The sequence below is a fragment of the Netta rufina genome (assembly GCF_964035555.1).
Source record: "Netta rufina genome assembly, chromosome: 6".
NCBI lineage: Eukaryota > Metazoa > Chordata > Aves > Anseriformes > Anatidae > Netta > Netta rufina.
Window position 1 is genome coordinate 24,774,481 of NC_140129.1, and position 19,133 is coordinate 24,793,613.

Consider the following 19,133-nt stretch of genomic DNA (forward strand, 5'->3'; position numbering starts at 1 on the left):
ACTGGACCACATTTTTTTTTCATGTAACTGATCACTAAAGTATTTTCTTTGTTACCAAGTAAAAACACAGCGAAGGCTCAGCTCTCGTTTCAGACTTGTGTACATCTATATGTATGTACGTATATTAGCTGGTGAGGAATTAATTTGTCGAGCAGTGAGAGCTGGGGCTACACTTGCAGCTGAAATGTGTTATTTATCAGCAGATCATTACAGTCGGCAGTGCACAGCATGTGAACTTCCTCGCAGCGCTCTGCCAAAGCTCCCCGCGTGGCTGCCCTGCCTGCTGACTTGAGCTTCAGGGAGCTTCCAGCCTCCATCTGGTGATCCCATCTCACTGCGCTGTGCCGATGGCAGAGCCCAACTTTTCCGCTCCCTCTGCCCCAGCACAGGAAAATAAAACACCAAAGGTCTGACTCGGAGACAAAGTTTCTCCACAGGTGACTGCGCTCTCGCCCACTCATTTGTGACTGCCATCCTCTCCTTTTATTTGCCAGTGATATGAGATGCTTAGCAGAGAAGCATGCAGACCTTCTTTAAGTTGTGATACCTGTAGTTTGAATAATTCACATGTCCAGCCAGCGACTGTCATTTATAAATGTTCCAATAGAGGGGATCTATATGGAAAAAAGTGAACTGATTTGCTTTGAAAAAATGTAGTATTTTAATACCAAGTGGTTCAAAAATAAACCTATCTGAAAATACTGTGTGTTTTTCCATCTTGTGCCCCCCTTTTTTTTCTATCTTATCTTTAACAATTTTTCAGGCAATGAGGACAGCTAGAATTTTTAAAGTCAGAGGTGTCCAGAAAATGGAAAGTCCTTGTCCATTTTCACCTTTTGGAACTGTTTTCCTAAAATACCACCCAATGACAATACAGATATTTTTCAAGGCCCTAACGTCTTACTCATATTCAGAATTTTGTGTTTGAGCTTTTATCAGGTATTAACGTTGTCATTTGATTAGCACTAAATGACATATCCAGGCTATAGGGTAAGAGCTGTGCCTTTCCCCAGGAGATGAAGACCATGGCTCTGCTACCATACCTAATAGTAGAGGGTAGAGTTCAAGTGAGCAAATAGAGGTACCCGGAAACTTGAAAATTCAAAACACAGACACATTGTGCTGGATACATATACAGCGGAGACAGCTCTCAGTCTGGGTTTTGCTCTGAACTTTTTATGAGACAAGTACATTCCAGTCTCAGATGATCAGACTACTTCAAAGAGATCTGCAAAAGCAGAATAAGCACATCAATATTTTACACCAGTCTACCTATGTGAAATGTGAAGTAAAAGGCTTTGCAACCTTCACTGGAAAAATTTTAGGGAGAATTTCATAAACCAAAAAGATTACAAACTCTGACTTGTGAGAATAATGCAACAAAATATTTTTTATTCTTTGGGATAATGCAGTAGTCATCAAAGTAAGGCAAGGAGAGCTACTCAGAAAAGCCAAAGCAAGACTGTGTGCTTAGTTTTTGTTTATTGATTATGAGAGGTAAATGAATAAGAGATACCTAGAAGATCAAAACACCTGTTTTGTCAGTCAGGAATTGCTCAAGACAGCCAGTGTGAAAAAGGGAAGATTCATGTTCGCACTGCTTCTGTCTTCACCTCAAAGTTTCATGTACCTGCTGACTTGCCCAAACCTTGCACTTAACCTCAGAATAACACATGCAAAGAGCCCAGCTGTCACAGTGCTCAGGCTTGTATTACACCATCCATTTGTGCTTGTTCAGGAGAAAGAAATGGAAAAGCATTTCAGAAAGTTCCTTCAACACTACAGAAAAGTGCTGGGCAACAAAAGCTTCACAGACACTGACTTGATCTAAGAGCTTTCAGCTGATAAAGTTAATAACATAGCAAGTAATCATTAGTAAAAATAAGAACTTATGTTAGCAAGCACTTGTCATCTGAAAAATCCCAAAGAAATGGAAAATCCAAGCTGACTGAAATGCAGCCACCACTGGGAAGGGCAGCAGTAAGTGCTCTGCTTACAGCATGGCATACACAAGAAAAAGGGAGAGGAAGAAAATACTGTAGCATTTTGAAGAAAAACTCTGCTCTTATGCATTCTTCAGTGATTCTGCAGTGATTCTCACTTTAGGCAGACTCATCTGAATTCAAGGCTTTCCCAAGAGGAGGATTGATTATACAACAATGGTGCCTTTTTTGTCCTAGCATCCCTTAGAGATATTTAGTACATGCACAGAAAACCAATGTCCTGTGCTTTTCCCTGAAGTACTGACGGCTGTATTTGCTTCAGCAATGTGCTTCTCCCTGACATTTAAAAACAAAATTAATTTGCAATTAAAATTAATATAAATTGATTTAAAAGATCATATTCAATGGGACGCCCCTTCAGATGATGTCCGCATTTCTTTTGCAAACCCTCCCGGGCCCAGCAGACATGGTAGTGAAACAACCGGCTCATACATTAAGGGGAGATCTGGAGATTGGGACTTTTGATGGATATACAGACTAGATAAACAAGAGTCTAAGAGCTCAGTACTTTCCCCTGAGAATATCCTACTTCTGTGGCCTAGAATTTCAAATGTGCAGCAAGGACTTCTTACAAAAACACCTAATAAGATGCCAAGCACAACTGTATTAAGAAAGTGAGGCTGCCAAGACTCCAGCATGACATGGTTTTATAAAACAAATTCACCAAAATTGGTACCTGCTTCCAGTGACAAGCAGCAGACAAATGGTAATGTTGAGAAGCCTACTTTATTGTGGATTGCTGAAGTTTGAAGGGTTGTTGTGTCTGAAAGCTGGTTAGGGAACTCTGTTTTTTAGCCAGTGTTTTCAACAAACGTGACAAACTGCTATGATTTGCTTATATGGGACTTCCCTATCTAGTACAGGTTCCCAAATGAATATCTTCTGAAGAAGGAGGTGGTGAGGGTGTAACTCTGCAGTGGTACTACACACTACAGCTTCCTAAAGCCATGTTGCTCACCACTTCTGCTGCTCTACATTCTTTTGTGTACTGTGTTTCATTTTGAGACACCCTATGTACTTTTCAGGCTGATACACCGTATTACAAATGTCTAAGAACTATGAAGTCACCATGCAATCTCTATGGAATAATTTAATGTTAAATATTTCTCAAATAATAAGGTCTTACACTGGTGAACAGGAATCTTGGCCACTGACTCAACATCAGGTATGAACTCAAATGCCATCCTTATGTGTTATTTAATGTAAAACAGCCACAGTGAGGTTTACTTGCTGTCATCATTTCAGAATGCTTTCTCTAGGTCTGTTTATATGTTTAACTTAAACACATTCTCAGATCTCATGCTGTGGGAACTAAGCGGCCATGTCGTTGGTACGCACTTCCATTACTAAAGGTTTTACCAGTTGCAAAACCTGTTGTGATTTCCTAGGATAGGGAAAATGAAAATGTTTGGGATAACAATTAGGATGATTTAAACTACAAATTTCCCACAGCCTCACAAGAAGTACAAACAACAATCATAGTGGATCAAACCCTAAAATCATTCTTCTTTAGGTGCTGCGACATGTAGATAAATATATCCATAAGCTTAGTAAAAGACACTTGAAAAAAGGACCAATTTATGTGCTGACATCAACCAAATGTACCCATTGTGACACAAAAAAAGCAGATTAACTTTCATCAAAAGTGAAACAAGCAGGTTATTCTTGGATGTCATTATGTCTGCTACATCCAACAATTAGTTCAGTCAATTTGGTTTCCCAGTCACATAAAGTACATCAGCTGGCAACATGAGATTTACACCTGTGATGAATACCTCATGTGTCTAATTACAGGAGAAAATGATCACATTTTTTTCTATAATTGGCCCTTGTGATAGTCTGGGTAAAAGTAAGAAGAAAACAGGTTTTCCCTTACCTTCTCAGCATCTTGCTCAAAAAGCCGGAGTTGAAAGCACTGGTCCAGTTTTAGCTTGCGGACATGCCACATCTGATGCAAATGTTGTCGGGTAGAATGCAGCTTGTCTAAAAGGCTGGTGATCTTTGGCACAAGACTTTGAAAGTCTGCACTTCCAGGAATGCAGTTCCTACCAGAAAAACCATCACTGCATCTTATACATTGTAATAACCTCTGACCCTCACGATCCAGTTCTTCCACAGGAGCTTTAATCACTTTTTTCTTAAGCTGTGTGTGCTCATCAATCAGCCTCCTTGAGCCCTCGACATCAACTGGGAACTCTTTCCTAGCCAACATTTCCTGGAGGTCCTCCAGTCTTGATAATAGATGAATGGCACTGTTGAAAAATTCTTCTAAGGAGACACGTAACTCTATCCATTCATCATGGTTGTAATCCAATGATCCTTCAAACTCATCTGTCAGTTGAGAAGGATCTACGAGTTTTGCCAGGCCTTCAACAGATACCATACTTGTCTAAGGAAGAGAAAATGACAGCATTAGAATTTGTGACTAAGAAGAAATAACAGCACAATCCATAAATAGCATGAAACGATTATTTTCCTCATCAATACATAATTGCAACAACATTGTTAAAGATGCTGAGAATGATGTTTAATTTTGAAGAATTAATTGGATTGAAAAGCTTTCTATTAATAGCACTGATTCTATTTATTTATTTAAAGACATGGTATTTACTGTAATAATGTCTGTCTTTTCAAACCAGACTCTCCTTCAAAAATTTATCATGGGAATGCTTCTGCCATAGATTACTTTAATCCAGTCGGACAGTGAAGACTTCTTCCTACATCTGTTAAATATCTGGACATGATTATTCATTAAACATGTATATGGTATTACAGGGATTCTGTGATTTACATTACATTCAGGTTAGTGGCTGTACAGCAGCAAAAGTTTTAAGCACTTGAACTTAAGCAGGTATTGTGACCTGCCAAAACCTACAATATGCACTTTTTTTTTCTTCTTCCAGATTATGCAGTTGGCTTTTGCCACAGGCAGAGCTCTTTCATATTAGTAATTTCAAATGCAATTAAACCAAAATCAATGTAAAAGCAGAATGTCACTAGAGTATTAACAATTAGAATTTATTGCTAATAGAAAGAACTGATCATGAATCATACAGAATGAGAAATGGTTTTAATTCATTTAGGCTCAGTAATCAGTGATAGAGAAATGCACTGGGTGCCTAGAAAGCAGATTACAGTTTAAGGACCCAACAACTGATGGCTTTTCCCATTTTTTATTTTATTTTATTTTTTTTAGACAAAGTATTTTTTTCTGAAACATAAGCATGGGGTGTCAAATGTTATACTAGAGATTTTTGGTGTTGTCATGTTAACACTCAAGTTGGTAACCCTTCAAGGCTTGCAATGTTCACCAACAGCTGCGTGTCTATCCCCTAAAAGTCATGCCTCCACAGAAAGTTGGAGTTTCTGCTCTTCAGAAGTGGAGACACCCAATAATCACAGCAATCTCACAAAAGTCATCTATAAAGAAAAGTACTTAAGTTCTGTCCGTTATCCTGAACTATGTCCAAAATAGCAGGCTGCCCACTGGTTTTAAGTTAATAGTAGGCTTTTCTTCCAATTTGTATCCAGCTAAAGACATCAGGCATTCTGAAATGTAAAAAATGGGGATTCTATTGAACATATGCTCAGCAGAAAGATTCTTTTAAAGACCTTTTGCAATGTTCCTTGGTCTGGGGAAGGGGAAAGAGCCGACAAACAATGGGAAGGTAAGCATGCAGCTTGAGAGGGATTTCAAATTTCTAAATCTCTGAACACTAACCCTTTCAAGATAATTAAATTTAGAATTTAGCTGTCAAGAAAAGACTTCCCTTAATACCTGGGCATTCCCCCTGAAGTGCTTCTCACTAAGGCAACATTACCCTTATCATACTGAGAATTTGACATGAGAATATATCAGAAAGGCTTTTCATTAGATGACTTCTGTAGCAAATGTCTTTATTCAGATTTGTTTCTCTACAGACTTCTTCAGACTCTCATGAAAACAACCTTAGTTTGACAGGTATGTGGTAAGACAAAGTAACTGCATATCAGGCTTCACCCATCTTTCTTTTAAAAATCACTTTAAAAAGCACTGCCCACTATTTAAACCCTTTTGGCAGGAGAAAAAATAATTTGAAAGCACCTCTGAATTAATACTGTAAGCTGCCTGGTCTATTCCTTAAAATGACAGAAAGTTTTGGAGTCTGCATACATCAACCAAACTTTTTTTTTCCTCCTTTTTTTTTTTTTTTTTTCTGGGTGTGACAAACTGCAGGGCATGCTTCACTCTCCAGACTGTAACAGAAACTTTCTGCCAGCAGCTCACAACACAAAATCCAGAGCATTAGCCTCCACCAAGGGCCATGCTCTGCCCTGGCACATGCATAATGCTTCCTTTAAGCCCAGAAGCAGAATCTGGCCTTAAAACTGACAGTGGTAACTTAAGTTGGTGCATAGGGTAATTCAAAAGAGACTTTCATTGCCTTCCACTGCAGTGTGTTCCTGCTGAGTACCTAGTGTTTGATCTGAGTTGTGGGAAATCACCAGGGTGGTTCAGTGCAAAGAGGGTGCATGTGTGTTGTCTCACATAAATCAAATAAATGTGACTCATAGTGGCCTGGGATGCTTATTTAATAATCACAGCTCTCATGTAAAGCATGAGCTGCCCCAGAGTCAGAGGCTACCGCTAAGCAAGAGCAGCCACAAAACCCCCTTAAAACAGATGCTCCTGGACTGTGGAGGCTGTATTGCAGTGGATCTACTGTACTGTGGGCCATGGCTTAAATATCTCTTTAAAATCATAAAACTGTCCAACAGAGATCTGACTTTCTCTTCCTCTGGTCCCCAAAATTTTTGCACCATCACAGGCATCCATGTGAACAGCTCAGCAGACAGACCAAGGCTCAAAGGCACACACATAAAATTAAAAATATCCTTATTGCATGCCAGAATTTACAGCAAATGACTCCAGAACTTTTAACACAATACAGACTTGGAGCTGTACCTATGAAGAATAGCTTGACCACAGTTTACTCTTCATCATCACACCAACTCCACACAGTAAATAATATAAGTCAAGCCTTCAGAAAGAATTAAATCATTTTAAAAACAAACAAATGATCTAAAATATGCATTTGAACTCTGTTACCTTACCTCTAGGTTTTGATTATTAAAGCACTGAAGGATTGAAATTCAGTGTTGGGTATACATGCAAAGAAAGTTGTCTTTCTTTGGGCTGCTGTGGGACTGCCCCTTGATGTTCCCATATATGTGAAACAGAAGCCTCCCCACATCCAACAGGTCTTCTGTTATGAGTCTCTGCATGAGCTCCCTCCTGTTCCTTTGTAGCCCCTGCATCTCCCCTCTCCTTCCCATTGCCCTGATCCCTTTCACTCCCCACAGGTAGCATTGTCAGTCTCATTGCACTGAAATGGTAGGCACTTCTGCCAGGAGCAGTGATTTCAGTAAGCATGAGCAATGTCTGGAGGTGATACAAACCTCTGCTGAAGGCAGCCTTGCTTTCAAAGGCTCATAGAGGATAGCAAGTGGAAGTCCTTTCCCTGTCTAAGTCCTCACAGGAAGCCAACGAAGATAAAGTCCATTTAAACTTAGCGAAATTTGAGTTGAATCATTTTCATTGAGATTTCATGAATTGGGGGTAAAATCTACAAATACTTGGATTGTGGTAATACTGTAAAAGCCTGTTAATGTTTCATGGTAATCTAGTTGCCCAGTGTAGTTAAACAGTGCTCTTAGGCAGAGGCTGAAAATACCACATTACCTTCAGTAGATCTTAAGTATGTACTTAAATATACTCTTCCATTGCAGTCAAGAATAAGAACTACATCCAAATTCTATTCTGAGTTACAGAGCTTCAAATTCAGAGTCTATATCTGAACTTAATAACATTGGTAAGACAGTCAACTATACATTTGTTTCTCAGTGAATTAAAAAAAAACAAACAACAAAAACATACAACGTGACTTACCCATGGCTGGGCATTACTGATATATGAGCACTTGACACACCTGAGCTTTGCTTCTCTTTGAGTGAGAAGCTGAAATTCCGAGAAAGCTAAGAAGCACTAAGAGAACATAAGAGATTTGTCTTCACTGATGATGAAGTCAGTAAAATTTCCTTTAATTATGCAGTTTCGTATATTGGTTACCTCTCAGAGAACCTGCCTGAGGCACCTTATCATTAACATGAATTGTTATTGTTAGCCCTGAATTGTAAATTGCAGTTAAATTAAAGTGGTGACAATATATAGATGAATTTAATCTAAATGTCTTTTATTAAAAGAGCCATTATCTGAAGTTGGATAGAGGTCAGCTAACAAACCCGTACATTAGCAGATAGAGAACTTTGTCTTTAGCGTTTTGACTAATTTGATGGTTGGTTTTTGTTTGTTTGTTTGTTCTAAAAGAAACAAAGGAATGTTGAATGCTACCACCAAAAATAAAACCCACAGTAAAACTCTCAGTAATGTGAACCACATGTGTACCTCTGAGATGAAATGTGTGTCCCATTCCACAGATGTGCTCAGAAGGCCACCTGATGCCAGGCATAAACCCCTCTGGGAAGCAGATCTAAATGTCATGTTTTTCTTTCCAGGTTTGAGATTTTTTTCCCCTGAAGAACATTTCTTATCAGGGATAATGCTTTGCCATACATCCCTCATGTGGCTCTCACCTCAAAGATGAACTTGGAACTGCCGAAGTTTGTTTTCTGCTTCTGCCAGAAATTATCAGGTTTTATAATCAGGGCAACGTGAATCTCGGCAGGAAAGGCTTCTTGAAGGGTCTTTAGGAGAGGTTTGATCAAATCCCATTTTGATCCCCGCATATCGATGATAACAGTGAATCCTCGTTTACAGACATCTTCACTGTAGGAATAAAAGCATGTCAAGATAATTAATATTGTGTGCAGTCACACTGAGATTTAACTTTTGTTGATAGCATTCAGTGCTGGAGAGCAAAGCAAGGAATGATACACTGAAAATTAAAAGCTAAAGAGTAAAGCATAAAGGCTATATGAATTTTAAGAGTTTTGCAATAATCTAATTTACATGAAGTCAGGTATATACATTACAGTTTAATCTCTTATTTCCCAAATATGCACAATTCAAATTTTCACTGAAAACATACACACTTACCATCAAAACCAGAATAAAATGTATCTATATAGTAGCTGTAAATGTACACAACAGATTCTGCTTCCAACCTATTGAATTCAGTCCACAACCAAAGCCAATAAGCAGGTTTCTGTGTCTTAACATTGCTGACCATCTGTAAATTTGTGTGTCTTAATCTTTAAATGTCTCTTTAAGAACTTTAAAAAAAATTGCAATTTCCATAAAAGCACCTAGCAGCTGTTCCATGAAAGGAAGGTCTGTGTGATTTCGCATGTGCACTGTTAAAACTGCATCTCTTTTCTGTCCTGATTGATCTTCCAAATGTTGCAGGTCTTTTAAGGTCTGAAGTCATACCTTTCCTCCACCCTTCTCTTTTCCCTTCTCAAATGTTAAAGATGGTTATCTGGCCTGCTCCTGAGCGATGCATGTGGACCAAGAGTACCACAGCATTAGCTTGCAAATGTGCCTTTCATTTTTACTCACAGGAGAGGAGAAAGGATGAAAGGACATGTTGATTCAACTCAAATATGGGTAGCTTTCAGAATAGCTTTTCCAGTGTCATAGTACTGCTTTCTTAGGAAAAGGGATATGGTTCAAAAGTGTCATCCTCCATCTGCAGTGTCCAAACCATGGATTAGAATTGGGAAGTGCCTGCTCCTCTGACTGCCATGCACAACACTGAACTTGGAGAGCTTTGGTGTCTCGTGTGGGTCTCAAGCACTTGCATAAAATGTGAATTCCCCACCCCCAGTAATATTATTGGCATGGTAATTAATAAAATTCATTGCCAAGGCACTAAAAATGGCAGAATGGCCTAATTGCCAATGTAATATATATTTTTAAGACGGAATAGAGGTCACAGCCAGAAGGAGAAGCTGCTAGAAGAAAGGGAGTGTAGAAAAAAGAAAGGAAGATATTAACTGAAAGAACAGTGTTGTAAGAAGAGATATGTGACATAACATGAACACAATTTGTGAAACAGTGAAGTACAGAATAAGAAATCCTCTCTAATATATGAATATAGCACCCGTGGCCTTTCTGCAAACTGGCCATCATTATAAACAGCATCAATACTGCAGACATAAAGGCATATGTAAGATACTTCAAAATAGCAAGTGTTGATATTGTTAGAATGAATTAAAAATATGCTTGACAGATATTATTAAGCATGGTTATGATGCGGAAACTGTAAGACTGTTTAGCCTCCACATGAACACTCTCAGTGCACACCCAGAGGATGATTTTCACTATATTCTACCTCTCTGCATCCTTAAAGCACTCTCTGCTGGTAAGATCCAAGTCCCACATGTCTCACTGAAAAAAACTCTGTAAAGCTCTAAAAATCGAAGATGGGGTATTTTTCGTAGGAGGCACACTGGATTAACACACCTAACTTAAAAATGAAAGTCCTTGGTGACCTTACCAAGATCTAAAAAAGTTTGTGCACAGACTGCTCAAAGGGTACCCATGGCAAAGGGTACAATGCCACGTTAAAGGAGGTCCCTAACTTGAACAGTCTCCACTTAGTGCCAGGAAGAAGCAGTCAGAGCCAATGAGCTTGGTCCTCTGCCTTAATGTTATTGGCACACTCAGAGCATGCTGCTTACAACAGTCTGTATAAAGAAAAACTAGGCAGACCAGGCACTTCCTAGCACCATCAGGAATATAGATCTTTTTATTCTCCTTTTACCTAGTGCTGAAAGGTCAGACATCTGATCCTTCTATAACTAATGCCAAAAAAAGACTGTCAAAGAAGCTTTGTTGGTGTTGCTACTGCCTCTTGCCCTTTGGAACTAGAGCTGAGACAAAGAATCAAATCAGAAAGGGCTGAATAGGGGGTTTGTGTTGTTTTTTCTTGCAAAGCTTTATGGGGTCTTCCGTAACTTCTGCCAAGTCACCAATCCTTGTTATATTGAACTGATTTTTTGAAGGACTGATTTTTCTTAAGACTCTCAGCACAGAGAGTAGCCAGACAAAGAGGAGGGAGATAAGAAAAATATTTATTTAGATTGTAAGCTCTTCAGGGCAGAAACCATCTACTATGCTGTGTTTGTGTAAGGAGCTTGCCTTGGTGGATATCTCCAGGTACCTACACAGTCTTCAGCTGTCTAGAATCAATTAAAAAAAAATTACTTTTCAGGAAACTATATATGCAAATCTAAATAATTTTATGAAATATTAAAAAAACGGTCTGTAAAAACACAACAGAACGTATATGCAAAAGTGCTTACATATATGCAAAAAATGCTTATATAAACGTGGGGAAACACCATAGGCAATGTAGTTTAAAAAATAATTGAAAAGACCAAAATTTAAGTTGCAATATCCAAATACAGCCATTGATAAGGTCCTAAAAGAAGTGTTCTCATTTGTAGATGTAATGAAGTACACAAAAATTCTGGCGACTCAGAGCAATCTCTGAACATTTGTCATCCTTGACAGTCAGTCATTTTTCATCAGTTACCTCAATATGTAGAGGAAATGACCCTAGGTTTCTTTTGAATAGTCTAGCCATGCTTATTAAATTTATTGTTTAAAAGCAACAACTCAAACCCTCCCCAGTTTAGCAATTGATCGGAAAAAACATCAGTAGCAATCAGGCTTCCTTCACACTGTCTGAGCAAGACATGCCTTATCCCTGACTCTCAGGAGGCTACAGCAATCTATTATGCACAAGTAATCATTTTAGGATAGCAATTAATGTTGATTGTAGTGCTTAATTTTTTCCGGTATTGATATTTGACCAGAAACTGGAGAAAACACTCAGATCAAGGTATTTGGACAATCCATCAGCCTTTTGACTGTGCTCATCTGGACTAGATTTGCAATGATGAGCACAAAATATTTGATAGTTGATATGTCATTTCAGTTGCTATACTGCTTTTAAGCAAAGACAGAGACCAGCTTAGAAATTTAATAAAAACATCCTAGAATATTTGTGAAAACAATACTTAGGATCTGTTTGTTTGTTTGTTTTAAAGAATAAAATAGAAACTCAAAAGCAGATATGCTAATTTTGTCAAAATAACCCCCTTATTTTGGTTTCTAGGTTACTTTCACAAGGTTATTTTCTCAAATTTCCTCTTTAATTCAGGCACATTCTAAATTATATTTTCTTTGGCAAGAAGTTGCTTGCTGGGTATGAAGCAAGTTTAAGCACTTCATGCTTTCTGATTAATCTTTGAAATACCTATCATTGATTATATATATTTTTCATCTTACAATTTGGCCAAAGCTTCTGGCATTTAGAAGCTTCAGCACTTGATTAGCTGAAATAATGTAATATCTCCATGCCCATTTTGCAGTCATGAGTTAATGACAAAGCAGCACATTTAGCACGCCTGTTGGACCACTAAAAGCACAGATCTGACATATATGGCATCTCATTCAACATATGATTTGTTAACTGTGAGAGAAAGATCTCCTTCAAGGAAGGTCAATGTAACCTTGTCAGGAGACGCTCTCGGCATAACAAGTAGCTCTACAGGCATCAATTTGTGAGCACAAAATCTGCAGGAACTTAATTATTTTTGCGATCGCCATTCCTTTGACAAATGTGGTTGTAATCAGCCAATTGAACAACAAGCTGAGGGTGGAAAAGGGAGAGGAAGAGGAGAAAAATGAGTATGTGAAAGCCTCCAAGCACAGACCATTATCCCAAAGGCCTCATTTCATACTGAGACCAAACTAACTCTCCTGCCTAGTTTCCATATCAAAATGTGCCAAGGATCACTTGAGTAATTTAAGTGTTAACATTTCTTATTTACTGTAACTCTATTCATCTTGTCTGTGGTTTGTTAACGCAGCTTGAAAATGAAGCTAGATCGGGAGGTTTATAATCAGTGTCACTTACTGGCTTTAATAGTTTGGTTCTTCATTACCAGATTGAGCCTGAAGATCAACTTGTCAACAGAAACAGCTATCTGTAGTGATAATACGCTTTCCAATGCATTTATCTGAGTGATAATACGCTTTCTAATACATTTGGAGGACAAGATAAAATCCTTTCTAATAAACCTGTTTATCAAGAACTCTCAAGCCAGCATTATTTATTAAAATACTTGACATTTAAAACTTCTCAGCAAATTGTACCTTGCTCATTATTTCAATTACCAGGTGTGATTCTGAACTCACACCGTCAAGAGTTGCCACCCACGTCCCCCAGTGACCGTGGCTGCTTGGCTTTGGGGCAGTCTGTCTTCTTAGAGATCTCAGGACACCTCTGCCTGCTGATCCTCACATTTCCCTTACATGCTGGTGTACCAGTGACCAGTGGGGGAAGGTAAATGATACACATCCCGAGAATGCCATTACTCTGGAAAAACAATTCATGGAATTCTCCCACCAGAGAATTTCAGCTACCTAAAAGACCATAGACAGACAGAATTCAGCCTAAATTTTCCCTCTTATATTTTTTTTTACTTCATTTCACTTTTTTTTTTTTTTTTTTTGTAATTAGAGGAGAAACAGTCATCCAACCTCCATTTCCAATTAATCCTTTGTTCCTTACTGTGACCTAATTTTGTTTCTTCTCTTGCAGCACTGAAAAGGAAATATTCATTCTCACTTTCCATTTTTAGAAAGAGAAAGAAAGAAACCCAAGACAGTTTCACACTGGCTGGAGCTGGACATAAAGCAGCAATGTAGAGAAATTTCAATGACATCTTGTAAAAAGACTTGGAGCCAGTGAGGTCTGGTCAGAGACAAACCTCCTGTCTCTGCTTTCCAGCCACTGCTCTTAGGGGACAGAGGTGTGATTGCAAATGGCATAAGAATGCAGATGTGTGGGCTGCACAATGTCCACATTCAACCCCCGGTTTTGGCCACATGTCAACAGGAGGGAACAGAAAGGCAGGAAAAAAAAAATATTGGCAGAAGCTAACTGGTGCCAGAATGGGTGCTCCTGCAATTCTCAAGCAAGTAACTCATTTTGGTATTCAAATTTTCCTTCTAAGAGAATAGCTCTGGAGTCAAAGTGATTCTGCTATAAAATTATATAAGCTGGGAAAGACTTAGACTTAGACACCAGCTTGATCTAAGAAAACCTTTTCCTAACATGTAAGCATGACGGTGTGAGATCCTGAGTGTCACTATGAGAGGTGCTGGTCACAGTTAGTATCTCAGGAGAATCTGCCAGGATCCAGCAGGATTGTACTGTGTTGTCTTCTACCCAGGTAAAAATCCTGATCTACACCATTATAACCCAGATTAGATCTCTGCAGGCATTCATCCTCTTATTTAATTGAGCAAATAAACACTATTTGAGAAGCTTTCTGTCTTTATTTAAATAGCAAATATATAAAACACAGCTGTGTCCAAGAATACATGATTGCAGCTGTTAAAGCCAAAGCCGGAGGATGAATATTATAGTTTTTTACATTCCTATTAAGTTTCTGCTGGTAAATGATGCCTTCACACAAACTCATTTACCCTCTTCCCCTTTTGTTGCTTCATGTCTACTATATTTGGATCAATATCTGGCAGGTCTTCCTTGAAACAGCTGCTGAGATAAACATGAAATTAATCAAGGCTTTGTTTTTGTTGAAGCTGGGCTACATTTAAAGATTTGTTACTACAACAAAGAAATATTTGAACAGTAAGTACCATTCAACTCTCTCTTGAGCATTTAAACTCTTGTGTTTGGGATGATTTAGCAGAAACAAAACAAAAATGATTTACTAAATGAAAATGATATGTTATTGACATTTGCTGGAAAAAATAAATATTAGAGTTGTGTTGAAATGTAAACACACCATTCTTGAAAAAGTTTGGCTGAACAAATGCTATTTGAGAATATGTTCGGAGATTCAGATTTACTGGATTCTAGGTGAGACGTAAATAAGTGACTGTGTTTAACACAGCCAAACTAGTGAGATTTATTTAAAAAACAACAATAACAAAACACGTTATGCCTGTATTTTAAGTACTTAGTTCACTCAAGGAGACCATGAAGTCCATTTCATGTGCAGTCACTATAACATTTAGTCTACAGTCAACACTGCCAGATTTTAATATAAGGAAAAGGATACTTCATCTGGGCAATGACTGCTCAGGGCTCTTAGACCTAAGATCCTGATTTATCAGTTCAAGACATCAGCAACTTAAAAAGTGAGTGAATGGAGAGTGGCAAACAGCTCCAGGAATTCTAGTCATTGTAGTAAAACACTGTTACCCCAGAGTGGAAAGTCTCCAGATTGCAAATACACACATTCCATTGAAACACATTGTGGGAGGCAGAGTTACCCACAGTGGAAAGACCTTTTATAGCACAAATAAGCCTGCAAACATGTTTAGCTCATGCTTTACTTTTTTTACCTTTTTTTTTTTTTTAAAAAAAAAAGGAATGATTAATGTAGGTTTAGGCAACAATAACACACTTGATCCAGGGTTCAATTGGGCTTACAGGTGAGAAGAAAAAAAACTCTTCAAAGATGCTAAAATTACTGTTTCTAAGTAGTATTGACATTTCTTGCAGTACACACTCATCAGTTATCACACACTGCTTCTGGCAGCACAGGAAAGCAATGTACATCCATGTATGGAAGAGCTGCAATTGAAAAAAGATCTAGGGAACTAGGGAGAACTAGGGAGACCTGGAAAAATACACTTTGATCCAAAATAACATGTTTCATGAAGGGTGCATGTTCTCATGAAAGTGTATACTGAAATAAAAAATGAAAAAAGTGTTTTATAACGGCAAAATATTTTGTCTGAGCCTCTTCAGCTTAAATATCTTTATCTTTCATTTTGTTCTATAGCTTTAAAACAGATATCAAATAAAGAGAAAAAAAAGCACCAACTTTGAATTTTATCAAAACAAACCATCTTGATCAACAAAATATTTTAGAGGTATTTTTTGGTAAGGATTTTCTGAAGTTTTTGAATTTTTTCTCTTTTAAAATCTGCACTTCAAAAGAGCAGATTCTCTCACTAATAAGTAACCTAGCTTCTGCCCTTTTGCAGTGCATAGTTCAGCATGGAAGTTGCCTAGCAGAATTGATGAGTTACTTGTTTGAGAGTTACCGGATTTTGGCTTAAATCCACACGTTCATTTTGTTTAAGGGTACATGCTGAATTCAGGTGCATCCCTTAGGCGAAGAGGTGGAGTGCTACAGCCCAGAAACAGTCTGCAGGCCCTGCAAGGATTTTGCTAGGACACTTAGTGAGAATTTGAGTTCTTTGGGGAAATATGTAGTTTAAAAGTTGATGTCTCCATTTTCCCCAGGTTGGACAATGGGGAGTTTCCATGACTAATAAATCTAGCGGTACATTTTTTTGAGCTCCACCCGTATAGAAACAAAACAAGTCTTTTTAGTCACAATGATTTATCCCCAAATAGTTCACTTATCAGATAGATACTTCCTGCTGTGCCAGACTGGGTGAAGATTGGGTGCCTGGGGTATTATGTGCAGAAGGGTTTGCTCTGAAGCTGCAGAATCAACCTATGTGTTAAAGACACACTTGTAAAATCATATCTTGTGTATTTCTTTACACAACAGACTTCACTCATTCTTTCAAATAACTACCATGATGACATTTAGAGGAGAAAAAGTCCATTTTACCGAGTCCTCAAGAGACAGTGGATACTGATGTGTTTTTTACAATCTTTCAAACCATCTTTCAAACTTTCAAAACACTTTCAAACCATCTAGCTCTGATTTTTTCTGAATCTGTCTCCTAGTAAGGCCAGGCTCTCTCACTCCTCTTAGCAAAGGGGGCTAAGGCTTGACATTGAAGCTACTTGACATGAGGTGTCACTTATTATTTGCATGGTGACATAAGTGTGTGGTAGACCAAAATGATGCAAACTGAACACAAATGAGTCAATAGTTCAGTATTTCAAAAGGAGTGAAGGAACAAGAAGGCTGGATCCAAAAAGCTTCCGGAAAGTACAGAAGAACCAAACAACTGAATAACGGAGCCAAAAATTGGTGTTGTGGCTCTGATAGCTTTGCAAAACTCAGCTGAATCTCTGAGCTAACATTCTGCCTGTCTTGCCAAGCGCACATGAGGTATTTCTTTCATTTCTGCAGCCTCACATGCTCTCACCTGTAGGATGTTGAGCTCCTCAGATGCCTGTGTTTTGTCCCACCAATTTTACAGTCCATCTTGATAGAGCACTTTCTCACCCATGGACCGGCATCACAGCAACACCGTTTTAAGGTTACTCCATGCAGTCCTCCAAGAAAATGTTCCTTATTATCCCAAATTTCCTCCACAACTGCTAACCATTTCTGTTCTCCACCAGTACCTCTTCTCATCAGTCACCACTAATTGGAAAAATCCAGAATAACTGTTTCATCAACTAAAGCAGGTTCAGATAAATGCTCTGACAAGTAATTGCTTGATTTCAGCTGCCTGCTCCTTTTCCACTATTAGCTGTGTCACTTCTCTATCAAAAGCACAATAAAACATCGCAAGCAAATCCATCTCCAAGTGCCACATGTGAATGTGCAGCATCCTATTCATATAATGAAATGCATACCCCATATAGTGCCTACCCTGCTGCCAGACCTGAGAATTGTATTGACAAATTAATGTATGCCAGAGTAGGAATGACAGGAGTCTGGTAGTCGAAAAACTCATAACATTTATTGTAGATATCAGCCAGGCCATGGTAATAAAAAACACAGAGTAGATTCATGGAGAACTGTACCTGCTGACATTTGTCCTAATACTGAGTGGCTCATTTGATCTGGAAGAGACACATCAAAGATATGCTACCAGCCACATCTCCTCTGCTAGACTAATGAGTTTCCTACCTGTGAGTTAAACTAATGTAACATAATGCCTTGTGTAGGAAAGAGCATAAATGGGGAAGGTTTCTGTAGAAAGAAATACTACCACCATCACAAATTCTGGGCAACAATTGTCAAGAAACAACAGAAAACATTTCACAACGGCACCACAAACCTGTAGCTAATGCTCACGCTGGACAAGCCGCCCACTACAAGAAAAGCCTACCTAGTACAGCTCCCTGACGCTAAGAAAACACAAATAACTGCAAGCAGCTGCCTTTCAATTATCACTTCACAACTTACTCATTTTTAAACCTTGCTGAAGCACCACAGTCCAGGATAGGTGACTGGGAGTCAGAGGATCCTAGCTTTGGGTTAATTGGCCCCTGCTTGTGTTTTGGTGCTATAGCTCAACTCTACTCCATTTTATTTCCTGTAAAATGGGTGTAATGGTATTTTTCTTTTTTGAGGCTAATGAATTTTCCAATGAATGCATTGTATTTACCACATTTTCAGGCACAGGTGTGATAAATAATTGTGGGAGAATTACAAATTGCAGATAGTCATGTCTGCTTCGTGGTTAATTCACAGAAGCTTAAGACAGAGCATTAATAACCTAAGCATGTGCTTATTTATCCATGCTGGGCAATATTCTCTGTTACACGTGTGCTGATTTTATATAGGGAGCATTTATTGCTCTATACATATGCTTATCTAATTGCACTGAATACACATGCTTTATTAAACTCATAAATGAGCACGCTTATGGGTCTATGTGAAATTAGAGCCCTTCATATTTTATTTATAAAGTGGGACAATAGAACTGCATTGGCATAGAACATCCATTTAATTCAGAGGATTTAGGGTCGTCCCACAGATTTTGCTATTTTTGACAGAATCAAAGCTTTTGGATTTTTTTAATTAGATTTCCAGCCCATCTGCTTGCAAAGATAGCCTTGACAATATAAACTAATGCACATTTGTCTTGCTGAGTCTGCAGCCAGTGGAAAGAAACAATGAGCCTAGAAGAATAGTGAACTTGTACTCTCCATCTTATTGGGGTGTTAAGTAAAAAGCCAGTTCTGACTGCCTAATATCAGGATTCTTAACTATTTCCCTATTTCCTTACTCTTAATTTTGCCACCTAACCTAAAAAATAATAAAAAAAAAATAAACAAATAAAAAGCTTGTCAAAGCCCTGATTTATTCACATAACCTTTTACCCATTTTGATGTCTGTGCTGGAAAATCAGGCTGTCAGTTAGGACCATGCAAGTGTCTCGCCAAATATAGAATATTACAATTATAATCAAGTATT

The 19,133-nt window shown here is 38.3% G+C and overlaps 1 protein-coding gene across 9 annotated transcripts in view; it reads right to left on the reverse strand.

Moving 5' to 3' along the window:
• KALRN (kalirin RhoGEF kinase) overlaps positions 1 to 19,133 on the reverse strand; it is a 493,218-nt gene that overhangs the window by 290,148 nt on the left and 183,937 nt on the right. For all 9 annotated transcript variants that reach the window (XR_014618580.1, XR_014618581.1, XM_084289498.1 and 6 more), the window contains exons 4-5: positions 8,637 to 8,829; positions 3,880 to 4,392 (exon numbers count right to left, since the gene is read on the reverse strand). Coding sequence is in view for 7 of the 9 variants with exons in the window: in XM_084289498.1 (XP_084145624.1) it covers positions 3,880 to 4,392; positions 8,637 to 8,829 (706 nt within the window). In the remaining 2 variants the exon portion in view is untranslated. The remainder of the gene's footprint in view (positions 1 to 3,879; positions 4,393 to 8,636; positions 8,830 to 19,133) is intronic.